At 43.1% G+C, this 24,504-nt stretch overlaps 1 protein-coding gene across 1 annotated transcript in view; it reads right to left on the bottom strand.

Moving 5' to 3' along the window:
- The window catches only part of MCCC2 (methylcrotonyl-CoA carboxylase subunit 2), a 50,062-nt gene that overhangs the window by 9,079 nt on the left and 16,479 nt on the right, over positions 1 to 24,504 (bottom strand). The window contains exons 6-16 of the mRNA XM_056847962.1: positions 24,138 to 24,250; positions 19,913 to 20,026; positions 14,857 to 14,921; positions 14,494 to 14,593; positions 14,271 to 14,366; positions 11,630 to 11,702; positions 11,289 to 11,365; positions 10,206 to 10,272; positions 8,423 to 8,579; positions 7,299 to 7,413; positions 6,506 to 6,591 (exon numbers count right to left, since the gene is read on the bottom strand). Of these exons, the coding sequence (XP_056703940.1) occupies positions 6,506 to 6,591; positions 7,299 to 7,413; positions 8,423 to 8,579; positions 10,206 to 10,272; positions 11,289 to 11,365; positions 11,630 to 11,702; positions 14,271 to 14,366; positions 14,494 to 14,593; positions 14,857 to 14,921; positions 19,913 to 20,026; positions 24,138 to 24,250 (1,063 nt within the window). The remainder of the gene's footprint in view (positions 1 to 6,505; positions 6,592 to 7,298; positions 7,414 to 8,422; positions 8,580 to 10,205; positions 10,273 to 11,288; positions 11,366 to 11,629; positions 11,703 to 14,270; positions 14,367 to 14,493; positions 14,594 to 14,856; positions 14,922 to 19,912; positions 20,027 to 24,137; positions 24,251 to 24,504) is intronic.

Raw genomic sequence — 24,504 nt, 5'->3', positions numbered from 1 at the left:
CGGAAGATAGCCGGGTGCGGTACGTAGCTTCCCTCCTGACAGGCAAAGCGGCTGACTGGATGGTCCTCCAGTTTGACACCCGCTCTCGTGCGATTCGTTCCCTCAACAACTTCATGACTGCCCTGAGAAGGAGGTTTGAGGACCCCTTCCTGGGAGAAAGAGCCAAAACGGAACTTTTACAATTAAAACAAGGCTCTGCTACAGTTCGGGAATTTGCCGACGAATTTCAGCGACTGGCAAGTAAAATTGTAGGTTGGCCCGAGACCACCCTAATCCATCATTTCAGGGAAGCCTTGCATCCTGACATTCTGAACTGGTCTTACATGCGGGGCGATCCCGATACCCTCGAAGGCTGGATCCTATTAGCCGAGGAAGTGGAAAGCCGCCGCCGCTTTATTTCTCTCGTCCGTCAAAAGCACAAGGAGAAGGGCACCCAAAAGCCTCAACCCAAGGCACCACTGCTCGTCCCACGAAATCCCCCACGTCCGCTCCAGGAACGTGAAGTCCGATTTCAGAGGGGTGCCTGTCTTACATGCGGAGAAATGGGCCACTTTGCAGCCGTTTGCCCACGCCGCCAGGAATTATTTCGTCCCAGCACGACAACCCGCGCCCGAGGTCGTCCACCACGCAGAGGCACCGCGGCCACCCGCAGCGCAGCTCCGGGAAGGCCCACACCCTCTGCACTCCATGCCGGGGACCCAGCCTCCCTGCCTGCTTCCAACGACCCCGCCGGGTCTCGGATTACAAGTGCCCCATTGGGGGACAGCTTTCCCTCTTCGGATGAGGAAAACCCTTGGATTTCTCCAGCCTTAAACCTGGAATCTCCCCTCGACTTGTCAAAAAACGGCTCCGGTCTGTGGTGAATGGAGCATCTCCACAGACCTCTCAGGATCTTCCTATCAAACCGAATGCTCCTACCAAAATCAAAGAAGTGGACTCCACCGTCTACGTAGATGCAGTTTTACAACACCTTAACGGAGGTCCACAAATCCCCGTCAAAGCACTAATTGACTCCGGTTGCTGTCGCACTCTCATAAGCGAAGCCACGTTTGCTGCCCTCAGAGCCGACTCAGAGGCTTTACCCGCCCCCGTCCAATTTGCTCAAATGGACGGGAGCCAATTCCAGGGGGGTCCAGTTGATCATCGCACCATAGGGGTGGCAATGGGAATTGGTTCCCACTGGGAACAAATAGACTTCACTATAGCCCCTATCCGATTTGAAGTGGTCTTGGGAATTAACTGGATTAAAGGACATAGTCCCAGTATTGATTGGGAAACAGACACTATTTCTTTCGCTAGTCCCACCTGCGACCAGCATCGGCAAAACTTTGCTCTGCCATTTCCGCCCGTTCCAGCGTTAACCTCTACTGCCCCAGTACCACCGGCTCTACCCGCTGTATACCGGGACTTTGAAGATGTCTTCGACCTTAAGGAATGTGATGCCTTACCCCCCCACCGGGCCTCAGACTGTGCGATTGAAGTAGTAAAGGACTGCACGTTAACCAAAAGTAAGATTTACCCTATGAGCGCTTCCGAGCGCACTGTCCTCCGGGACTTTTTGGACAAAAACCTCGCCAGAGGGTTCATTCGCCCTTCGAATGCCCCAAACTCGGCCCCCGCGTTTTTCGTCCGGAAAAAAGAGGGCGACCTTCGCCTGTGCATTGACTTCAGAAAGCTCAATGCGGTTACCCAGACCAACGCCTATCCTATCCCATTAATATCGGATATTTTGGGACAATTACAGGAAGGCCGTGTGTTCTCTAAATTAGACTTGGTGGAAGCCTACTACCGAGTCCGTATCCGCGAAGGAGATGAACACCTCACTGCCTTCTCTAGCTGTTTCGGAATGTATGAATTCCTTGTAATGCCGTTCGGATTAAAAGGGGCCCCGGGGGTCTTCATGCAACTCATCAATGAAATCCTACATGACCTTCTATATCGTGGGGTGGTGGTCTACTTAGATGACATTCTCATTTATTCGAAAACTATGGACGAGCATGTGACTCTGGTCAGAGAAGTTCTACAACGCCTGCGTAACCATCAACTGTTCGCTAAACTAGCTAAGTGTGAATTTCACCAAAGCAAACTCACGTTTTTGGGATACATCATCTCCCACCAAGGTCTTCGCATGGACCCCGCCAAAGTCCAAGCCGTCCTCGATTGGACTCCCCCCACCAACCGTAAGCAAGTACAGCAATTTCTGGGATTTGCAAACTTCTATCGGGGATTCATCCCTAACTTCGCCCAAGTGGCTCTACCCATTACGGACCTGCTGAAAACTAAAGGAAAAGTAAGCTCGGCTGCCTTGCCCTCCGCAAAGATCCTATGGACTGAGCAATGCCAAGCCGCCTTTCTGGCCCTCAAACGCCTCTTCACTTCGGAGCCGGTGCTACGGCACCCAGACCCAAATCAAAGGTTCATTGTGCAAGTCGATGCTTCCGATGTAGCCATGGGAGGGGCTCTCCTCCAGCAAGGACCGGACGGTCTTCTTCACCCTTGCGCTTACTTTTCAAAAAAATTTGCGCACGCTCAATTAAACTGGCCCATCTGGGAGAAAGAGGCCTCTGCAGTTCATCATGCACTGACTTTATGGCGGCAATTCTTGGAAGGGTCTAAAATACCCTTTGAAGTTTGGACCGATCACAAAAATCTAGCTGCCCTCACGGGGTCCCATAAGCTATCGGCGAAACAACAACGGTGGGCGGAGTTCTTTGCTCAGTTCCGTTTCACCCTGAAGCACGTCCCTGGGAAGCAGAACGTTCTCGCGGATGCCCTCTCCCGTTTACCACAATATCCGGTAAAACTCGAAAGACCCACCAACTCTCTGTTCACCCCTATGCAACGTGGGGCCCTACCTATGCTGGCTGTGCAAACCCGATCCCAGCATCAACACACCTCGCAAGCTCCGCCAGCCCAACCGGCTGCCCAGCCGCCACCGCAACAGACCGGAGTTCCCGCCCCTCCTACCCCTCCGACCGCTCAGCCGCCTGCAGTCTGCGCGCCGCCACACGTAAGCACTAGCCCTATAACTATTTCTCAGATCTCCAGAACCGACGGGGGGGCTCCCTCCAAACTCCCCATCTCCGAATCCTTTTTAACTGTCCTTCGGGACCAGTGCCTTTTAGAACGTTCCGCTCATACCCTACCTCCTGGTGTTTTGGAACAAGGGGGGTCCTGGTACAAAGACTCAAAATTGTATGTACCCAAAGCTCTCCGGAAGGACGTTTTACATTTAGCTCATGGAGCCAAAACAGCTGGGCACTTTGGGTTTCTGAAGACCCTTCACTTATTGCGCAGACAGTTCTGGTGGGGGGGAATGCGTTCCGACATTGACTCCTTCATCCGCAGCTGTCCCGTTTGTGCCGCTGCGAAACGATCGCAGGGCAAACCCCCGGGACTGCTACAACCTCTTGAAACGCCCAGCAAACCTTGGGAAGTGATCGCTATGGACTTCATGACTGATCTCCCTCTCAGTGGGGGTAAAACTGTGTTGTGGGTTGTTACTGATTTGTTTTCTAAGCAAATACATTTGATTCCATGTGCAGGGATCCCCTCTGCTCAGAAACTGGCCCGCCTCTTCGTGACGCATATATTTCGTTTACATTCGTTTCCGCGTAAAATAATTTGTGACCGCGGAAGTGGTTTCGTTTCTAAGTTTTGGAAAGCTTTCCTCAAGTTGGTGGGGGTGGAACAGGGATTGTCTAGTGCATACCATCCTCAAACCGATGGTCAAACTGAACGTGTCAATGCTGTACTCGAATGTTATTTGCGTTGTTATGTTAACTACCACCAGGATAACTGGGTGGAACTGCTACCTTTAGCAGAATATGCCTACAATAATACCATGCATCAATCCACAGGTTTTAGCCCGTTTTTTGCTGTGTATGGACAAGATTTCAGTCCCATCGTTCCTACAGATGATGTAGAGGGGGAGGGGAACCCCGACATTGCCTCCTGGGCACACGCCCTCCGTACCACTTGGCCCTGGCTCGTTAGCAACCTCGACCGGGCCAAACGTAAATACAAAGCGCAAGCTGACAAACATCGCTCCCCCGGGGGTGATCTGCAAGTGGGTGCTCTGGTTTACCTTTCCACCAAAAACCTCCGTTCCACCCAACCGTGCCATAAGCTCAGCGCCAAATTCATTGGCCCTTTCCCCATTACTCGGGTCATAAACCCTGTCACAGTGGAACTGGCTCTCCCCAAATCTTTGAGGCGTGTGCATCCTGTTTTCCACATAAGCCTCCTCAAACCCCATGTTGCTTCTCCACGGTGGCATCCGGACCCACCGCCTGCGCAACCCATCATGGTGGGGGGGGAAGAACACTTCGAAGTCTCCAAGATCCTTGACTCCCGTATTCACCATGGTACTCTCCAGTATCTAGTTCGTTGGAAACATTTCCCCCCTGCCTATGACGAATGGGTGCGCGCACGGGATGTCTCCGCCCCCGACCTCATTGACGCCTTTCACATTGCTTACCCAAACAGGCCAGCCCCCTTGCGAACTGGGAGGGGGCCTTGAGGGGAGCAGAATGTCAGGCTGCTATCTCGGTTTCGTTATTGCCTCTGTCTCTGTGCTGTATTGTCTGCCCCCCAAGGTCGCATGCCTAAGCCTAAGCCTGGGAACTCAGCTCCTGGGAAACTGTATTCCTACGTGTAATCTCCCGCCTTTCCTGCCTTATAATATCTCCCAGCTAGTGAGCCTTTCATAGCTGTCATTTTATTCGTTTGCACTGTATGCCTATTTGATCAGTAAAATCCACCTGTTTGGACTCTATACGACTTTGTGGTGATTTCTGGTTCTGTGGGCCAAGGGCTGACAACCATCTCTTTTCAACTAGTTGCAAAGAACACAAGACAGGCTACTACCAAGACACACAACAAATCAGTAGCAATTCGTAATCGCTATGGCAACATCCCCTCAAAACAGCAGACTGCTCTAGCTCAGCATAATTATTTGGTTTTGGCATATGGACAGGAAAAGTCAATAACAGGTTTCTGCATTTCAGCTTACACTTTCTAATAAATTACAATGAGCTCATTTACAAAAGACCAATTGAAACTTCAGTAAAATCTACCAGCATTGGTAAACATATTAGTATTATCAAAAAAGACAGCTCTATTGATACTTTCATTCTACATGGTTGTTTGAATGTGTTTCTCAAATGATCATCACAAACCAACTGTTCATGTAAAATATGGATTTACTACTGTGAGCCAATAGATACGTAAATTACATTGTCAAGATGTACTGTGCTCCACTAACATGCATCAAGAGAGATGTTTGCTACTTTCATGTTGTTTTACAAATCTAAATCTATCTCCAACAGACTGTAGAAAGCCAGCATGGTTCAGTCGACAGAGTACTAGACTTGGTTCCCAGATATCCAAACTCATATTCTCTGCAAATTTGCACACACTGCATGATCTTGTGTGATTTGATCTAAGCTCCTTGTCTGACTAACGGGGGTAATAAACAACCTCATAGATGTACAAGACTGAACACCACTTGTACATGAATTATGTTATGCAAATGGCTAAAATGCATCCAATCCAGCTAATCACTGATTGATCTGAATTTTATCTATTTTACAAAATTTATATCCCACCTTTCTGTCCTCACAAGGGCTACTGAGATGCCTAACAAATTAAAAACATACATAATAAAATCATAATTAAAACATTAAAAGCACTAAGAGAATGTCAAACAAAACAAAAAAGTCTTCACCCACTGGCAGAAGACGCTTATACCTATTTCTTGACAACTCCTTGTTTCTTAAGAGCTTTTTTTCTTGCTAGACTAAATGCTAACCCTTTTATGGTTATGTAAGGTAGATACATGAACCTACCATATTCAGAAATGACCTGCTCCTGTCCTATTGATTCTCTAGCATATGTTCTCCTGGAATGTTGTTTTTATGAGGATCTAAGATCAAGTTATATTATTCCTTTTCTAACAGATTGGACTAGTATCTCTGTGTCTGAGTTAATACCCTATTTATTAAGTGACAGTGATCCTAAGGTTACATTGGCAGTGGCAAAAGTCATCTTATATCCCTTAAACAATAGATTTAGAATTATGCTTCTTAAGTTTAATGAATCAAGGAGCTTCTAAGGGGAAAGGAAAGAAGATGGCAACAGAAGAAGATAGACAAATCTCCCTGAAAGGGAGAGTTTCAGAGTTTTTGGTGCCACGACCAAGAAGGCCCTCTCCTGGGTTTCCACCTGCCTAATCTCAGAAGGTGGGGGCACCCAAAGCAAGGCCTCAGAAGATGACCATAGGAGATGGGGTAGTTTTATAAAGGAGGAGGTAGTCCTTCAGGCATGCTGGTCCCAAACTATATAGGGTTAAGAATGAGAAAGTTAAGCATAGCATAGTCTGCTCCACTGTGACATATAGCCAGCTCAGCCACTCCTGCCAAGAGGTTTCATCACTATCACCAGCCAAAATAATTACCATGTGTATTAATATAGAGATCATATTCAACATTTATTTTTGTCTTACCGTGCACTGGAATAGTAAGGGTTTCCTTCCTCTTCAAACCTTCTGATGATTGGCTCTTTCAGGGCTTTTTCCTCTTCTTCAGTTAACTGCAGAAGATTAAGCTTTAAGTCTCAACTTCAAGTATTAAAAGATACTGGAAATTTTTGACCATATTTTATAGTAGGCTCTCCACTAAACCAACAACCAATACTTTCATGACACTAAAATATTCATCTCTATAGCTTCAGAGGTAAATAACTCGAAAGCTATAAAGACCAATACAAATAATATTTAAATTCACTGAAGTGGTGTTATTGGGATTGGTTAAATCATTTTGTTAAGGAAACTTTCTTTGCCAATCGAGTTTTTCCTGCATAAATACCTCTGGACTGTAGTCAGAATTGATGGGATATTTCTATACTCCTATAGGAGATGACAGGCTTTCACAAGGAACACCCCTTTTATCCCCAGTGAATCTCCTGCTTCTCTTCTTCCTTTGACTTTATAAGTATGCATTTGCATCCTTTGACATATTAGCACATCTAAGCTGGTTTCTGACCCTATGCAATGAGGGAGAATGGCAAAAGGTGTCCCCTTTAACTACAGCTTGGGCAAGAATATACTACTTCCTCTGTACTTATTCGAAGCCACCTGTTTCCCCTTACAGCCCAGTCTCAATGTCCTCAAATGAGTCCAGTTGGGCACAATATTACCAATGGCTTGGTCACACCAAGAAATCACAGAGAGCAAAGACACCAAGTTATGAACATTCAATCCATCCTCTTAATGAAGCCTAACAGGAGAGAATGCTTACCTGCTTCCCTTCCCTTGCTTTTCGGTCCTTGGCTATTGTAGCCAAAACTGTTGCTGCTTGCTCTCCTCCCATCACTGAGATGCGAGCATTTGGCCACATAAAAAGAAATCTTGGACTGAAGAGAGAGAACGTAAGCTAACACAGAATTAAAATCCCTGCTGCCGGCAAACTACTTTCTCCAGCTACTATGCACTGGCATTCTTGCTACCAGTGCAATCTGCAACATATGAATGCAGCAGAGAAGATATTCAGAGCCATTAGCTTCAACCCCCAAGCCAGAGATCCTTGGATTTTCAATACAAATACCAGTTATCAGAGTTCTTGGCAGCTCTCGAGACAGCTCTCGAGACAGCTCTTGAGACCGCCTCTCCTGGTATACCCCCCGAAGATCTCTATGATCATCTGATAACAACTTACTGGTGGTCCCTGGCCCTGTGTGGCTGTCCTCAACGAGAGCCAGGGCCTTCTCAGCCCTGGTATCGGCCTGATGGAATGTTCTATCTGGTGACATCAGGGCCCTGCAGGACCTTAAAGAGTTCCGCAGGACCTGCAAGACAGAGCTATTCTGCCAGGCCTATGGCTGAGGACAGCAGCAAATGTCATCTGCTGGCCTCCCTATCCCACTCCTGTTATAATACTGATGACAACTGAGGGGTAACCTGCTGCTTATATCCGGCAACATGAGGAGTATTTAGGTGCCATTGGTAGTTTTTAAGTTTTAAATTCGGATTTTATTGTCTAAATTTAGATTTTTTTTGGTTAATTTTATTATTGATTATATTAATGTATTTTATATGATGTTACCCACTCTGAGCCTGGCTTCAGACGGGGAGGGTGGACTATAAATCACAAAAATAAAGAAATAAATAGTATATCACATACAAAGCGGCGAGTGCCTCATGTATGCAGAACCACCTAAGAACTAATTCAGCATCACATACGCCCATCTCATTCTTCATAGATATATAAGAGCCACAGGGCCTTATGGTCACCCTGAGTTGACTTATCTTCCTGTACTAGTTGAAAATAAACACAACAGTCTCTGCCTGATGATAATGGAAACCTGGGATATCACAAACTCATCTAAAATAACTTTTACCACTTATCTTAGGACACATGCTTACCTATATGCTCTTCCACACATTGCGTAATTTCCAGCACCATAGGAACCTCCAATAATTACTGTTATCTTCGGTACACTGGCACATGCCACAGCAGTTACCATCTTGGCTCCATCTTTTGCAATTCCACCAGCTTCATAATCTTTACCAACCATGAAACCTAATGAATTGTAAGAGCAACATAATCACAGTTGTGTCTTTTTATGTTTTAAGCCCAAGGGTCAGGGTTTGTTCTTTTTGTTATTCAATCATTTGGCAGGGCAGAATTTCTATGTGTGTGTTGCGTATGTTAGGTGCCGTCAAGCCATTTCTGACTCATGGCTATCCTATGAATCAATGTCCTCCAAGACGTCCTATCATTAACAGCCTTGCTCTGGTCTTGAAAACTGAAGGCTGTGGTTTCCTTTATAGAGTCAATCCATCTCATGTTGGGTCTTCCTCTTTTCCTGCTGCCTTCAACTTTCCCTAGCAAAAGTTTATGGGCTTCCTAGAGGCACCTGATTGGTCACTGTATGAACACACTGCTGGACTTGATGGACCTTGGTCTGATCCAGCATGGCCTTTCTTATGTTCATAGCATTATTGTCTTTTCCAGTGACTCTTGTCTTCTCAGTGCAGCTTTCACTTCACTTTCTAAAACTGTAGGTTCTTCTTGAAAAGATTCTTCTTGAAAGGAATCTGTCATTCTCTTCTGTATAGTTTTTCAGTGTATTGTTCCCACCTTTTCTTTATTTTGTCCTGTTAATGTATTTCCATGTTAATATTTCAACATGCCTAACCATGCTTTAAATTTCCCTTTGATCCTGTGGAACAGATCTCTTGTTCTTCCTTTTTTTGTTGTTCTCTTCTATTTCTTTACACTGGTTATGATAATAGTTCTCTTTGTCTCTACAAGGAACACTGCATTTAGACTTTTTATTCTATTTCTGTTGCCTTTTACATTTGCTTCTCGTCTATCTTTAGCAATTTTAAGAATTTCCTCAGTCATCCATCGAGGCTTTTCATTTCGTTTAGCTATAGGAATAAGTCTTTAAGCATTCTTCCTTGATAAGCAATTCTGTGGTTTTAAATTGTAAAACGTTGGGTTTTTAACTGTATTAATATGATGTAAGCCACTCTGAGCCTGAATGTAAGTCGGGAAAGGGTGACACACAAGTCTAATAAACAAACAAATAAATATGTCTGGTTTCAACCCATCGTTCCTCTGGTTCACATTCACTTGAACTTAGTAATGCAAATCTAAATTTTTCAGGAATGTTGCTAAGATTGTATTTTGGCACTATGAATGTTCTATGGCACTTTATAAATTGTGTGTGTAAAGTGCTGTCAAGTCGAAGCCGACTTATGGCGACCCCTTTTGGGGTTTTCATGGCAAGAGACTAACAGAGGTGGTTTGCCAGTGCCTTCCTCTGCACAGCAACCCTGGTATTCCTTGGTGGCCTCCCATCCAAATACTAACCAGGGCTGACCCTGCTTAGCTTCTGAGATCTGATGAGATCAGGCTAGCCTGGGCCATCCAGGTCAGGACACTTTATAAATTAGACAGATAATAATATATAATAATTTAATATAATAATATTAATATAATACGGCTTGTTGTTAATGGTTTCTTAATGCCAGTTCTACAGCAATCCCCCAGAACAGATAATGTTTGTTATATTTATGGATAGGAATGGCTCTATTACTACTGCACACTGACTCACCAGTGAATTACAAGTCTGCAGCTTCAAATAATACATTTATCCTTGGAAAATTTAGCCACATAAATCATAATGGCACACCTCACCTGTGATGTTTTGCAAGAACACGAGGGGAATATTCCTCTGGCAACAAAGTTGAATGAAGTGGGTCCCCTGTGAAAATAATAGAAGATTGACAGCTGATCTATTGAGAGATAACAAACAGCTCCTCCACAGTCCTATTGTTAAAACTAACAAGTGCTTCCAAGCCAGTATTTAGCAAGCTGCTGCCTTTTATACGTAATACTATTGTTTCTAATTAAAAAACAAGCATACAGGCACAAAATTGCACTTTCCCAATTCCCTCCATTGTAACTGACCTAACACTTGGGAATTTGTTATTTTTCCTTACTGCAACAGGAAGGTTTTTTAAAATACTTTTTCCTTTTTATCATTTTATCTGATAAAAAGCTGATACGTAAAGCACTTACTCCCTGATAATTGCATTTGCGTTAAAGTCAGTTCTAACACATTCAGATGTGATAAACGGAAGGTGGTAGTAACTGAGGTAACAGTTTGCTGCTGTTCTAAATGCTAGAAATAGCATATCAAGCTTATTGCTATTAGGAAACAGATCAGGATGAGGAATTGTTCCAGAAAGGCTGAACTAGAGATGTATAACATTTAAAAAATGGAGAAGTGAGCTGTGACTCACAAAAAGTCATACCCTGCCAGAAATTTTGTTAGTCTGTAAGGTGCTACTGGACTCTTGCCCTTTTCTACTGCTAGACAGACTAGCAGCGTTACCTATCGTGATCGATCTCAAAAATAGTGTGTTTGATTGATTGATGGAAGGGCTACATCTCAACTGAAAAAAAAGGATCAATCTAGAGACTCAACATCTCTATATGCTGCATTTTTTCTTGTTATGCAGGGTGGCCTAGTCTTAAAGCAAGGATTTTAAAAGGCCTTTTCAACCTTGGAATGCAGGAGAAGGGGGGCCTTTAGCAAGGAGGGGAAGCTGACAATGCCTGTTCCCTAATTTCTCCAGATACAAGCCTATGTTATTTTCAGTTATTATGAAAAAGTTAATTATCCCCTCTGGCTTTTAGTCTTTTAGTTTATTTTGGCTCTCATCAACAAATAGATCAGAAAATCAGAGCTTTAGTGATTTTCTGGGTTATACTTGCCTTCTTTGCCGATTCAGAGAAGAGGACACCATTGTTTCCAATTATTCCTACAGGGTAACCAAATATCCTAGCAAATCCTGAATAAAATGAAAAGTACTAAGAGGAAATTGCATATTTATTTCATAGTTACAACGTAGAGTCCACCAAACCTAAAACATTTCACCATTATTTGTACAAATCGTTTGAGGACTGTGGCTGTAATCCTTTTAAAAAAATACAAATGTTTATTTCCCCAAAATTATCTAAAATATATTAATGGATAGCACAGAAATTCAGCATGCAAAACAAATACAGCTATAAAGGTGGAGAACAGTTTTAAAATATACAGTTTAAAATAATACCTGTGATTAATGTATCCCCATATAAAGCCTTGAATTCATCAAATTTACTTCCATCTACAATTCTAGCAATGACCTGAAGTAGGAAAAAAAGAACCCATTATTAGTAGTTTTCACTACAACTTAAGATGCTTTTAAGCACATCTTCTCTTTACAATAGATTGATATTAGATGCATAGTAATTGGGTTCCCAGGCAATACAATGAGCTCTAATGACACCAGATGGTTCACTGCAGCTTAAAACTGATAGCCCCATTATTATGAGAAGTAAGCCCAAAGATCTCTTGCCCAAACATACCCACTAAAGTCAATATGCTAGATATTTTATATCACCAATTTCCTCTTCACTTATCTCCATGGGTTGTATCCTAGGCACTGCGGGCATAAGAGCACTTGCAGAATGGAATTTTCCCACCTATGCCTTTATGAAGTAGTCATCTATGAGGCAGTCAACTGTATTAAACCCTGCTCATGGGGATTGGGAACAGCATGGGAATGCCTACAATAGAAGGGGTGAATTGATAGAAATCCCCTGTGGCAAGAAGTGCTGCTTGTCTGAGAGGAACAAAATATACGATCCAGCCCTACAAATCCACGCACATGCAATTAAACTGACAATGGGACAAAAAAACACACAATCTACTGGTGAAAGTATCAGAGATTGTTCCCGTGTTCCCCTCTCCTCAGCAGTCCTGTCTGTCCCCAGGAAAGTTGATTCACAGGGTTGTGGGACTTACATAGATTAATAACCACAATGGGCCTGGAAGAAACTGCACTGGGGGGGGGAGTGATTTCACCCCCTTCCCCTGCAAGCACCAGCCCCCACTGATGCACTCTTTAATCTCTTCCTCAAGGCCACCCCTCATCCACATGGCTATTTATCAACTTGAGTCCCATGACCCTGGGAATCAACTTTTGTAGGAGCCACACCGATAATTTGTAGGGTAAATCTAAGTGACAACCGATAACTCTTAAATGAAGCCAGAAGGCTGGTAGCAGGTGGTTCTAGATCACCATTTTTTAAAACGTTTAATATTATACAGACAGCAAACATGGCAAAGTGGTCTAGATGATATACATATATATTTTGCAAGTTAGATAAATCCAAAGTGTAATGTAATGTTTGCAATCTTTTTTTAAAAAAATTTAACCTAGACCGTTCTTAACAATATTTTAGCAAAATATTATCATTATTACATTTTTCACAGCTCAATGATATTTCAGTGTCTTTCAAACACCATAATCAGAGGTCCCCAACATTTTTCAGCCTGCGGGCACATCTGGAATTCAAGCACGGTATGGAGGATGCAGCAACAAATTGGGTGCCACAAAATAGCTGCCACAGGTGAAGCCAGCCACAACATAATTGCCATAGCTTAACTTCAGTAACAAAGTGTACATCCTTGTGCTGTGGTGGCAACTGCTGCCAAAGCAACATTTCCAATCCAATCTCCAATAGTCAATCAGAAACCTGGTTGAGCAAATGACCTACCTGGCTCCACCCACTTCCTAAAAATACTTGGCAAGTGCCAGAAAAGGTGTCGGCGGGCACCCATGGCACCCACAGGCACCATGTTGGGGACCCCTGTCATAATATTGGAAATACTATTATATCTTGAAATACTATTATATCTTTGGAAAGCAGAATGTACTATCTAATGTTTTGTGCCCAGTATCATATAGAAAAATGAAGGTGGCCTCAATGCAGCAGAAAAGCCTAATGGGTTAGATCCAGACTAAATCAGTAGAACGGATCATTCTGGCCTTGCCCCCTTCTACTTCAAGTCACCGATCTCTACAAAATGTTGCAGGGTTAGGGGACACTGATGAACAATATGAGGGGAGTCTGCAACAGAAAGGGAGAATCAATGGAAATTGATTAGTCAGGATCAAATCCAAAATTTATTTATCAAGTTGCCAGTTTCCTTTCTGCTACACTGTATGAATCATAACGTTCTTTGTACAACAAAATAATCCACGTTCGTTCTGACGGAGAAGCATACCAACCTAAATGGGAATCTGAGGCCACCTGGAATTAGCATTGAGAGAGCACTGGCTTGGATCCAGTGGAGGATTTCTGCAAATGGAGAGGGGAGACTATTTGTACTGATTGTCTGCTCCTGCTGCAGGCCTGCAGGATCCCAGCTCAGCATTTTGGTGGTGTGTGGAAAATTTGAGTTTACAGTGTATGAGGGGCAGCAGGGAAGACTCACTCCATTGACTGACATTCCTTCAGTCAGCAAAAATTACTGCTAAATCCAAGTCACTGGCTTTTAGCAGAGGTTATTAATATAATCAGTACATCCACACAGTGCATCCTCACAGTACACAGTGGTGCCATCTGTGGATCCTTAAATCTGGAGACTGGGGAATGGACAGGTGCAGGAGTGGCTAGGGAAGGGAAGGGAAGGAGGACATAGTGGGGGAGGGGAAAATGAGATTCGAGAAAAGGTAGCTGGAATGTTCAAGGAAGGGCTGCTTGTTAAGTAGGTGTGAACTTAGCTCCTGAAAAAGAAATGTAAGACCAGTGAAGGTCTGTTGAAGATGGGGTGGCTAATTTAATTATAGTTTTTGAGCCTCTATATGTGTGTACAGGACTACCTATGTGTACACGTGGTTTTGTAACTATATTTTAAATGTATACCTCTCGGACATCAAAATTTCTTTTAAGCTGATCTCCAACTATCCCATAGAGTTCATCGGCAGGAAATAAAGGTTCTTCTGAAGGTTCCATTGTCACCTGCAATGAAATCAAAATACAAAAAAAAAAAAAGACGTGAATAGCCATATTTTACAACAATCTAGCAGTTGCAGAAAATTTTGTTACAGTACTTGGGAGTGTATAGAATTTAAAAAACTATACTTACATCTACTTTTTTCTGGTAATTCAAGCTTCTCACCACCTTTCTAGCTAAATGAAGTGCATGATCATCATTCAAAGCATAGTGATCAGTAACTCCAGATTTTCTGCAGATAAAATACAGCACAATAGTGTATTAAAAAGCAGACACCTTTATCTTCTATTCTGAGGAAATTTTGCCAGAATAATATGTTAAATGTTCATAAAACCTGAAACACTGTTGGTCTTACCAAAGACACAAACAACACCTGAGAAATATTTTAACTACACCAACAGTATGAGAATGAAATCCACTGATAGCAACAGCAGATGCCACCATTAAGGAAACACACTCAATCTAGCAATACTTAGACAATTTACCACAATTTACCTGCAGTGAAGATCAGCACCTCCAAGATCCTCTGCTGATACCTCCTCCCCCGTTGCTGCCTTAACCTAAAGACAAAAGCAGAGCTTCAGAACAGCAGTAGATAAGAGTTGGGCCTTTAGTCATCCTTCAGATTAAAAAAAACAAATTACCTGCAATAAATTAGCAAAGTTTTGAACAAATTCTTGTTATTCTTGACTCTTTAGGATCTTCTATTTATGTTTCCCAAGACAGGCAGCCCAATCCAGAGAGGGGAAGCTGTGTTGAGGCCAGACATAGCTCAGTGACAGCTGAGCTGCCTCCTAAGCAGCTTGATGTGCCGAGGCCAGCTCCGGGACGACAGAGCAAAAAGGAAGTCTGCAGACCTAGAATGCCGGTGCAGAGGGGCCAGAGCAGGGGCTGCAATGGAAAGGGCATCTGAGGTGGTGGAGGAATGGGGGAGGAGAGAGATGGCGAAGTCAGCCCTGAGGTAGGAAGGGGAGGAGTAGGCTGATTCTGTGACCTTAGGCAGATCATGGGAGGGAGGGCATCTTGGCCATCTTCTGGGCATGGAGTAGGGGTCGCTGGGTGTGTGTGTGGGGGGGTAGTTGTGAATTTCCTGGATTGTGCAAGTGATTGGACTAGATGACCCTGGTGGTCCCTTCCAACTCTATGATTCTATCCCTCCCTTTGCCCTAACACTGTTGTAGGTGTGTGGGGTCTTTTGGTGCCTGGAATATCTCTGGCCACCAGGAACCTGGGGGGAGGAGGTGGCCTCTCTCAAACGGCCTGCCACCCGCCAGGATGGACCCCAGTCCCAAGTTACTCCACCCCATCCAAGCAAGCTAATCCCCTTCCTTGACAGAGCTGCATTCAGGGCAAAGTTGGAAGCAAGATAGCTTTATTTGGGGGGAGGGGGAGAGAAACAATGCTGGGTCCTGCTGGGTGCCTGTCCTGCCCCAATGAACGTGTTTTCCAGGATGTTGGGGGGCTTCTTATGGTGTGGCTGCGGCTGCTTCCCACAAGGAGCCCAACAGCAGCCTTTGTCTGCTGGGTGCTCCATGCGCTCCTCCTGGAGCTGGTCGCTTGCCAGCACCATCTGAGATGTGCCCTGCATCTGTCAGTGAAAGAAGCAGTGGGACGTGAGGCCACACCAGGAGCTCAGGGGCTGCCCACTGAGAGCTCACCAAGGTTGGGAGATGCGCCCGTGATCCAGCCTGGGTGCCTTGGGAGCCGGATCAATGGCACTAGCGCCACCAGTGCATCCCCCTCAGGCTACAGCAGCGGCTTGTGTGGGTGCTGGCCTTCCGGCTGAAACTCCAGTCTGGCTGCGCTGTCATTCTCCTTTCCAACCCCCATCGGGGAGGTGCCTATCCCTGCAACAAGATGGTCCCGCAGTAACAGGGACAACATTCAGGCCATGAGTCCCTCCCATACACAGAGGAACCGGCAGAGGTTCATCCCTGGCCTCGGCCTCCCCCGTCACAACAACACACACCCTCGGCTGCTTTGGTGTATGGGGGGTTTACTACTCGCCCTTCCTGCCGTGGCTGCAGCCTGGCACCTGATATCTGGCTGGCCTTGAACGGGTCTGAAAGCAAAGATCAGGAGTTTGTGCCAGTTTCATGAGCAGAAACAGAGCCAGCACAGGAATTTTAGTGTAAATGATGAGAGATGTAAATTTCTGTTTCAGTTCTGGATACCAATGTGAGTGGCACAGGGCATCAACAGAAGGCTAGAGAATGGAGGCTTGCAGGAGACAAAGTGAGAAATGACAACAGCAGAAGTCAGAGCTTTTGCCACAGAAACGAAGAGGGTAGCAAAAACTTTGCAATATTTTATGAAAGAAGCAACGAGACTTACTGATGTACTGAATATGGGGGCAAAGGAATGGGAAAAATTAAAGATAATCCGATCAACAGGGTGGATGGTGATGCTATCAATGGATGCGGATAACATAAAAGGAGAGGGATGCTTGAGAAGAAAGATGAAAAGCCTGGTCTTAGAATTTTGAGTAAAAAAAGACAATGGAACATCCTATTGGAAATAAGAGGCAGGTAATTGGGGGGTACTGATTTGGATGGAAGGGAGAAATTCTGGGGATGGAGATGTAGCTATGACAATACATGTGGTACTGAAAGTTACCCCACAGATCCCTGAGAGACCCTAACAGAGAGTAAGAAAACAGACAATTCAAATGTTGTATCAGCTTGTATCATGAAAAATGTAATGTTGCCATTCTGGGAACCTAGAAAATACGAAAAAGCGTAAAGGAAGTGTAGAATCCATTCTAGCATTATTGTTATGCTTCCCTTGAATTATTTCAATGGGACATATTTTGCTTCAGCATGTGTTGGGTTCTAAGCTGTTGCCAAGTTGAATACTGACAGAGACAGAATGAGATTCACAAATTAGGTCAAATAGGGGAGTTTCTCAATTACTACTCATCTGATAGCATGTTGAACAATTTCCATAAAGCACAATTTTAGTATTAACTGATATTAAAGAGTAGCTGCCCGCTCTCATGCTCTATTACTATTCCTTCCAGCAGCATCCAAGTCCACCTGAATAAAAATCCTTGATTCTGACAATGATGTTATGCTTGCAAATAATCATTACGCTCTGGTTCTTTCTCATTTTTCTAAAATGACACAATCAGTGCCTAAAATTCCTAGAGGAAATTAAATAACAAATTAATTAGTGCTAAATGGCACACTTTCGTCATTCAGAGGTTGCTATTGATTTTCTATGTCTGCTTTTGCTGATTACTTTACACCAGAAAACCAACACTGACACAGGAAGACACTATGCATACTAAAATCATCATTCTTGCAATTTAAGCAATACCGTTTGCATGCTTTAACTCTGCTGCAAGACGCATTGGTGTGTAAAAAAGAAATCTGAGTGATCGTTATCAAATTCACTCAAGCATTTCTCAACAACTGCATGTGTTCAAAAAGTTATACTGTATGCTTCTTATTGACATGAAGCAAAGAATTACTAAAGTGCTAAACGGTATTATTGGCAGGGGACTAACATAATACTTTAAAAAGAAAAACAGTGTATAGCACTACCCTGATATTAATCGTGATCCTGTGGGGAAAGGAGGGAATTTACTCCTCCACTTGGTTTTGTTAATCAAAACTGGGCAACATGTGTTGTTATTAGCAGGGGTTAAAGGGAAAAAAGACATTTTTAAAGGGCACATCTCTCATCCCCTTTAAGATGCTAACAAAGGCAATAGAATAGGGAGCATAGTTTCAATTAATGAAGCTGAGTGAAGCTTAAATCTCCTCTCAAATCAGGGCTTTGCACAGGTAAAATTTGCCTTTTACAGACAGAAATAGATCTGAGGTCTCCATCATGCCTGTTTGTATCCTCAATTTAATTTGTAGAGTACATTCTGTATGTACACGTGTCCATAAGATTCCGGGTACCAACGCTGATACTTCCGGCTAAGGCATTTCAGATAGCAAGACTTGCAAATGCCTTCCCCTGAGGTACTGGACATGCTGGATTTGAACCCCATTGCCAGTCAGTGTAGGGCTGTATAGTCCTCACATGTAGCAACTCTAACCCACAGGTCCATAAAGTCAGGCAGCTGATGCATCCTCTGTTGACAGAGAAAGATCACTGATCTTCATGACATCTATTTTCTGCCCCGAGATGCATAATATTGTGAAGCCCGCTCGGTGCCGTACTGAGTTTCAAATTTTCTCTCTTTCTATTCACAGTAACCGATTTTTAAGTTGCTGGCCAATGATTTTCCCTTCTTCATTTGTAACAAGAGAGTCCAATATAAAATTCAACACTGAGCAAAGCAAAGACTGTCTGCTAAATGACTCAGTACTTTTTGGTTTCTTTCATCAAAAGATCCTACTTACTACTCAGGGATCCTTAGAAACAAGCAAAGACTTCAAAATATCTAAAGTGGACAACACTTCAGCATATCTACCATGCTGCTTTACAAAATGTGGTCTTCCTTTAGCTAACACACCTCCAGCTTTAAGGTTTTAGAGTTTGCATCATCTATTTTATTGCTGTTATTCCCTTTTACAATGTGACAGAACTCCAGCATCCATAGCATGGTGAAATAAATGCACTGGATTAAATAAGAATCAAAGCTAATGCTCAAGAAAATACTGATCTAATGGGATAGATATGGATTGATGTACAGCATAAAACCCTCATTTCATAGTTATTATGGCGTCCAACAGTGCATCAAAATATCACATTTAACCTTTAATGTAACAATTCAATGCTACACCAATCCAAGAATTAAGAGACCATTCCAGTTTATTGAATAGGCAGCATTTAAAAAACAAGGTAACAGACTGCATCTGTTGAAGGAAGAATAGGTGATGCTTAAAGAGGAAACAAGTCATATTGTCCAAGGGTACATCAAATATTAAAAAGTTACAGTCAATGTTTTTGTTTCCTTTGTATGCTAACTTTTAAAACACATCATATCACGTAATGTTCTGGTTATCCAACAGAACCTCTTTATCTAACAACAGAGCACCTAGTCTGAGGCCTGATGGAAATGTGATGCTGGCAAGACAAAAGAGTGTTCCTGTGCAATTCTGCAAAGGCTCAGTGACTCATCCGAGCAATGCTGCAACCCACTCAAAGCAGCAACCCCATGTTTAGGTTGAATGCTAGAAAGCCACAGCCCTTCCTGATATTGAACTGATGTGCTAAGAACCATGTAGCTACATTGCATAGTTTGCAGCACCATTTAAACAAGCTGAAATATGAACTTAGCGATGAGTTTTCAGCCTCGCATGCAAACACTTTCTAGACTTTTTCCAACTAGCCACTTATTGACACAGCTAAACAATGTAGAGTAACATACAAGGCATGCCCATTTTTATACATTTAGTTTGCAAGATACAATATTTGTTTCACTAAATATATTTTTTAAGTTTACCACGCTTTCTAGTGTATGATCTATGTATTTTTTCTCTCTGATCATCATCAAACTCCTATAAAAAGAAAGTCTGTAACAGAATTATATAATGTTTGCTAGTAACAAAAAAGCAGGAAAGATTCCACAGTATATTCAAAATAACCCACTCACCAATGGTGGTCCCCCCAAGAAAATTGTCCCCTGCTTGCCAACTATTATACTTTCATCTGCCATTGCAGGTACATAGGCTCCTCCTGCTGTGCACGATCCCATAACCAAGGCTATCTGGCACATTAAACAGAAATAGTAATAAAAAGAACAGAAGGAATTAATGGACACAAGTGACCCATCCACATTTATTTTCAGTTTTACAAATCAACATACAACAACAGGTTCTTCCTTCCCTTTCTTATCTAAACTGTGGGTGAGTTCAAATGATCATGGTTTGGCCTTGAATGTCAGGCAAGCACCCCCTTCACTCCTCTCATGAGGAGCTGTGATTCTATTAGTTAATACTTTTTAGTGCAAACCACAGCTCCCTGTCCCATCCAACCTGACATACTACAGTTTGCACTTGCCCTCTAAACCAGGACTGCAAGCCATATCCCATCTATGGTGTGAAGGAGAAGGAGGAGGAGAAGGAAAAGAAGAGTTGGTTTTTATATGCCGACTTTCTCTACCACTTAAGGAAGATTCAAACAAGCTTACAATCACCTTCCCTTCCCCTCCCCACAACAGACACCCTGTGAGGTAGGTGGGGCTGAGAGAGCTCTAAGAGAACTAGCCCAAGGTCATCCAGCTGGCTTCATGAGGAGGAGTGAGGAAACCAAGCTGGTTCACCAGATTAGCCTTTGCCACTCACGGGGAGGAGTGGGGAATCAAACCCGGTTCTCCAGATTAGAGTCCACCACTCCAAACCACTACTCTTAACCACTACTCTTAACCACTCTGGTTCAATGACACTGGTTCAATGACAACCACAGCTCACTGGTTCATAATCCATGTTTTAGCAAACCATGATTTGTACTACACTGGATGTCGCTAACCAATTCATAGTGCACCAGGAAGGAAAGGATGAGGAAGGAGCATGCGAGCAAAGGCACATTCACATGCTTATCAAAACACAGTTCGGCATTATACTTGAACCTACTGTCAGCTGCTCAGTAGAAGTATTTCTCCCTTATTTTAGTCCTTTAAAATATTCATACTGATGTCAGTGAAGGGATACTAGGTGTGAACCCAGGATACCCTAAAACCTGGAAATAGCACAAGGATGCAGCAGCACTTCTCAACGGTGCATCTCCAATAGTCCATCTCCCCCAACAGAACCTTAGGAAGAGTTGCAAGGCAGGAACCACACCTGCACATTCCCCTTTGGGCTCCATGTTTTGAAAATAACAGACACAATCTCCTGGGTTGCAGGAGAAAAGCAATAAGATCATGTGCTTTCATTAAAAAAACAAAAACAAATAGAATACTCCAGTTAATTTCTACTCTCACCTCCTCACATTTATCCTTCCTTTTCCTCTTAATTTCTATACTTTTCCTCAGGCTTCTTGCACCTTGTTTCTGCTAATTCAACTTTCCTATTGGCTTCACCGTTTCCCATCTCTTGTAATCTATTCTGGATGTTCTTACTAATATTGTTAACCCGTTCCTTTTGACTGCTTCTTTTCCCTTTTATTCCTTCCCCTCTTCCCAATAAACCTTCATTGGACCCATCTTGCAAACAGAGATAACCATATTTCACTTTTTCTTATAAACTCCTCTTGCCATCTGGAATTCTTCCATTTTTGTCTTTTCACACTTTTGCAGAAGTCTCCAATAGTCTTCTAGTTATAATCAAGATTGATAATAAGTTCCTGTTTTCCTGATTACACTCTTTTGCTAGACTTGTCTTTCAATGCTCCATTTCTGGATTGGTTCCATCATTATATTTCTGGCCATTTTGTTTAGTACAGGGCTTTAGGTGACGATTGTTTTCTTCCTTCGCACTTTTTGTGGGTGTTCCTCAGGACTGAGTTCTCATCTCTGTCTGTTTTCCAAACTGGTCACTGGGCCTCTTTTAAACACAAACATCCCCCCGCCCCGGGCTCCAGTAGCCATTTTGAACTTTTTCGTGCTCCTTCACGCTCTGTAGCATGGAGAAACCCACACCCATTTTTTCTCTATTTTCCTTACATTTGTCCATTCCTCTGACCAGTTTTGTAATACTTGAAGTTATTTTAATTCTCCATTCACATTTTAAATTCTACTGACCCCAGTGTTGGATCTTGCCAGTGTTTCTTTTTATTAATACTGGCCTGGCCAAACTCATGCTTCACTTTCTGCTTCCACTGTTAGGAAAAAGCGTTGGATTTTAATTATGTGATCTACTGTAATTTTTTTTTTTGGGAGGGGAGAAGCAAAGGAGGGTTGAGAGCCAGCATGGTGTAGTGGTCAAGAGCAGTGGTTTGGAGGTGGACTCTGATCTGGAGAACCGTGTTTGATTCCCCACTCCTCTACATGAGCGGTGGAGGGTAATCTGGTGAACTGGATTTGTTTCCCCATTCCTACACACGAAGCCAGCTGAGTGACCTTGGGCTAGTCACACTCTCTCAGCCCCATCTACCTCACAAAGTGTCTGTTTTGGGGAGGGGGAAGTGACTGCAAGCAGGTTTGAGTCTCCCTTAAGTGGTAGAGAAAGTCGGCATATAAAAAACAACTCTTCTTCTTCTCCCCCTCTGTCTCAACAAGCTATTGATCTCTGTTCAGAGGGCTCTTTGGGTTCCTTCTTCTTGTAGCACTACACTGTTTAACATTTTGATCAAGGAAAGAAGGCTCACCTAGAACAGGGATTTGGACTGGCAAGCCCTCTGCAAGACCTTTTGTGCCATAATAAAGACAGCAGGCCAGTGTCCTCAACTCATTGAGAACCACAAGGGTAGAAAGTACCTCATTCATGCAGCAGTGGACTACATTCAGCTACTACACCAATGATTAGTATAATCAACTCCAGTGGTAATGATCCTCATGGGCCACGTAGCTCATTCAATGTGCTCTCAATAGGTGATCAGAACTGAACAATTGAAAGCACCAATCATCTTTGGCACTGCTCATGTTGCTCAGATACCAGAAGATACCAGAAAATTCCACACACACGTGTGTGCGGAAAAGTATTTCTTCATACACTTAACTGGAATAGATCCACACAAACCCACTGACAGACAAGACACAAAATGCATATTTCTTCCTTAGATGAGAGACATTTATTTCTACATGTGCAACGATGATGGATAGCCTTTTATGACAAAGAAAATTGTAATGTAATTGCAATATGGCATTAGCAGAGAGCTCTTCTCAAACACACTCTTTCAAGAGGTGGTCGTTAGTGTAAGGCCTGCAGTACAAGATATAAACACCATCCCAACTGAAGCACTCAGGCTTTGAAATGGGAAGAACAAAGCATGACATTTTTACTAGCACTACTGCAGGCAGCAGGGAAGAAAAGGAAAATGATGTCACCTCCCACCCCTGCAATCTCAATAGCTATTTATTAAAAGCAAATGCATTTAATAAAACAGAGGGTCAACCAGGCTTCACCATTAACGGAACAAGCCTGCATTATGCCCATTAAGTCTTCTACAGAAATGTACAAAGCACTATAGGTAACTGTTCATACCATCAAGAGGTTTAAAGGCACAAAAGTCTTATCTTAGTTTGAGAAACCCCACTATACTTATCCCCCCCCAAAAAAAAGTTTTGCTATTCAATATCAATAGAAAGGAACATTAGTTATTTAACCACAAAATTATATACATCAATATTGCATGGGTGGAGAGAAAACAATGGTTTTCTCAGATGGTGTCAGAAAACTAAAACTATCTAAAAACAGAAGTCACTGAAGTACTCTTTAAGAGGACTTACTGCATTATCATCAGACACACTATTTCTTTCCAGGCCTCAATCTCAGGGGAAAGTTTGCAATAAAAGCTGCCTCTGCAGAGCACCAATTGGCTAGTACTCCTGCATCTCAAATCTATATCCATCCCTTCCTATGAACTGTTTATGAGAATTCCTTTGCATTAATTTATTCACGATGTTGAAAACTGTGTTTCGAGGATTTGAAAGAACTCAGGGGAAGGGAAGATGGTCTGTAAACCATTAGCTGTGTCCCTGAATCATTCATACTAGTCAGCGACAGGAAGCAGAAAAGCTAGAAATGAAAGCAGCCACAAGTAGTCCTTACTGGCTTATGAAAAGGTTTAAAGAATCAAGAAATCAGGAACTCTTGCCTAGCTGTTCACTTTGAAATCTATCAGGAGCCACGACAACATCAGAGATGAACTGAAGAATAGTAGCAGCAAACCACACATACAATCTAATATTTAGCTATTTAATTTCTAAGCAAAGTTACCTGTGGAATTCTTTTTGAGGACATGATAGCTTGGTTATAGAAAATTCTACCAAAATGATCACGATCAGGAAACACTTCTGCTTGGCGAGGTAAATTTGCACCTCCAGAATCAACTAAGGTAAAGATTAAAAATGATATAATTATCTAATCATTACTTATCAGGGAAAGACAGTGAAAAAACTGATCTATGTGTCATACTAGGGAGTGAGGAGAGCCTCACTCTGTTCCTCCATCCAAGTATGCCCCTGCTGTCACTGCTACACTACAAACTGCAGCATTTGCACAGAGGTGCCTTGGATGAAGGGCTCTCCTCATTTTTTTCATCTACAGCCCTTCCTTCAAGCCAATGGTACCACAAAGGAAGGAA

The sequence above is a fragment of the Euleptes europaea genome, chromosome 4, assembly GCF_029931775.1.
Source record: "Euleptes europaea isolate rEulEur1 chromosome 4, rEulEur1.hap1, whole genome shotgun sequence".
NCBI lineage: Eukaryota > Metazoa > Chordata > Lepidosauria > Squamata > Sphaerodactylidae > Euleptes > Euleptes europaea.
Note: the sequence above shows the minus strand (reverse complement) of the source record. Positions and strands in the feature narration are given on the sequence as shown.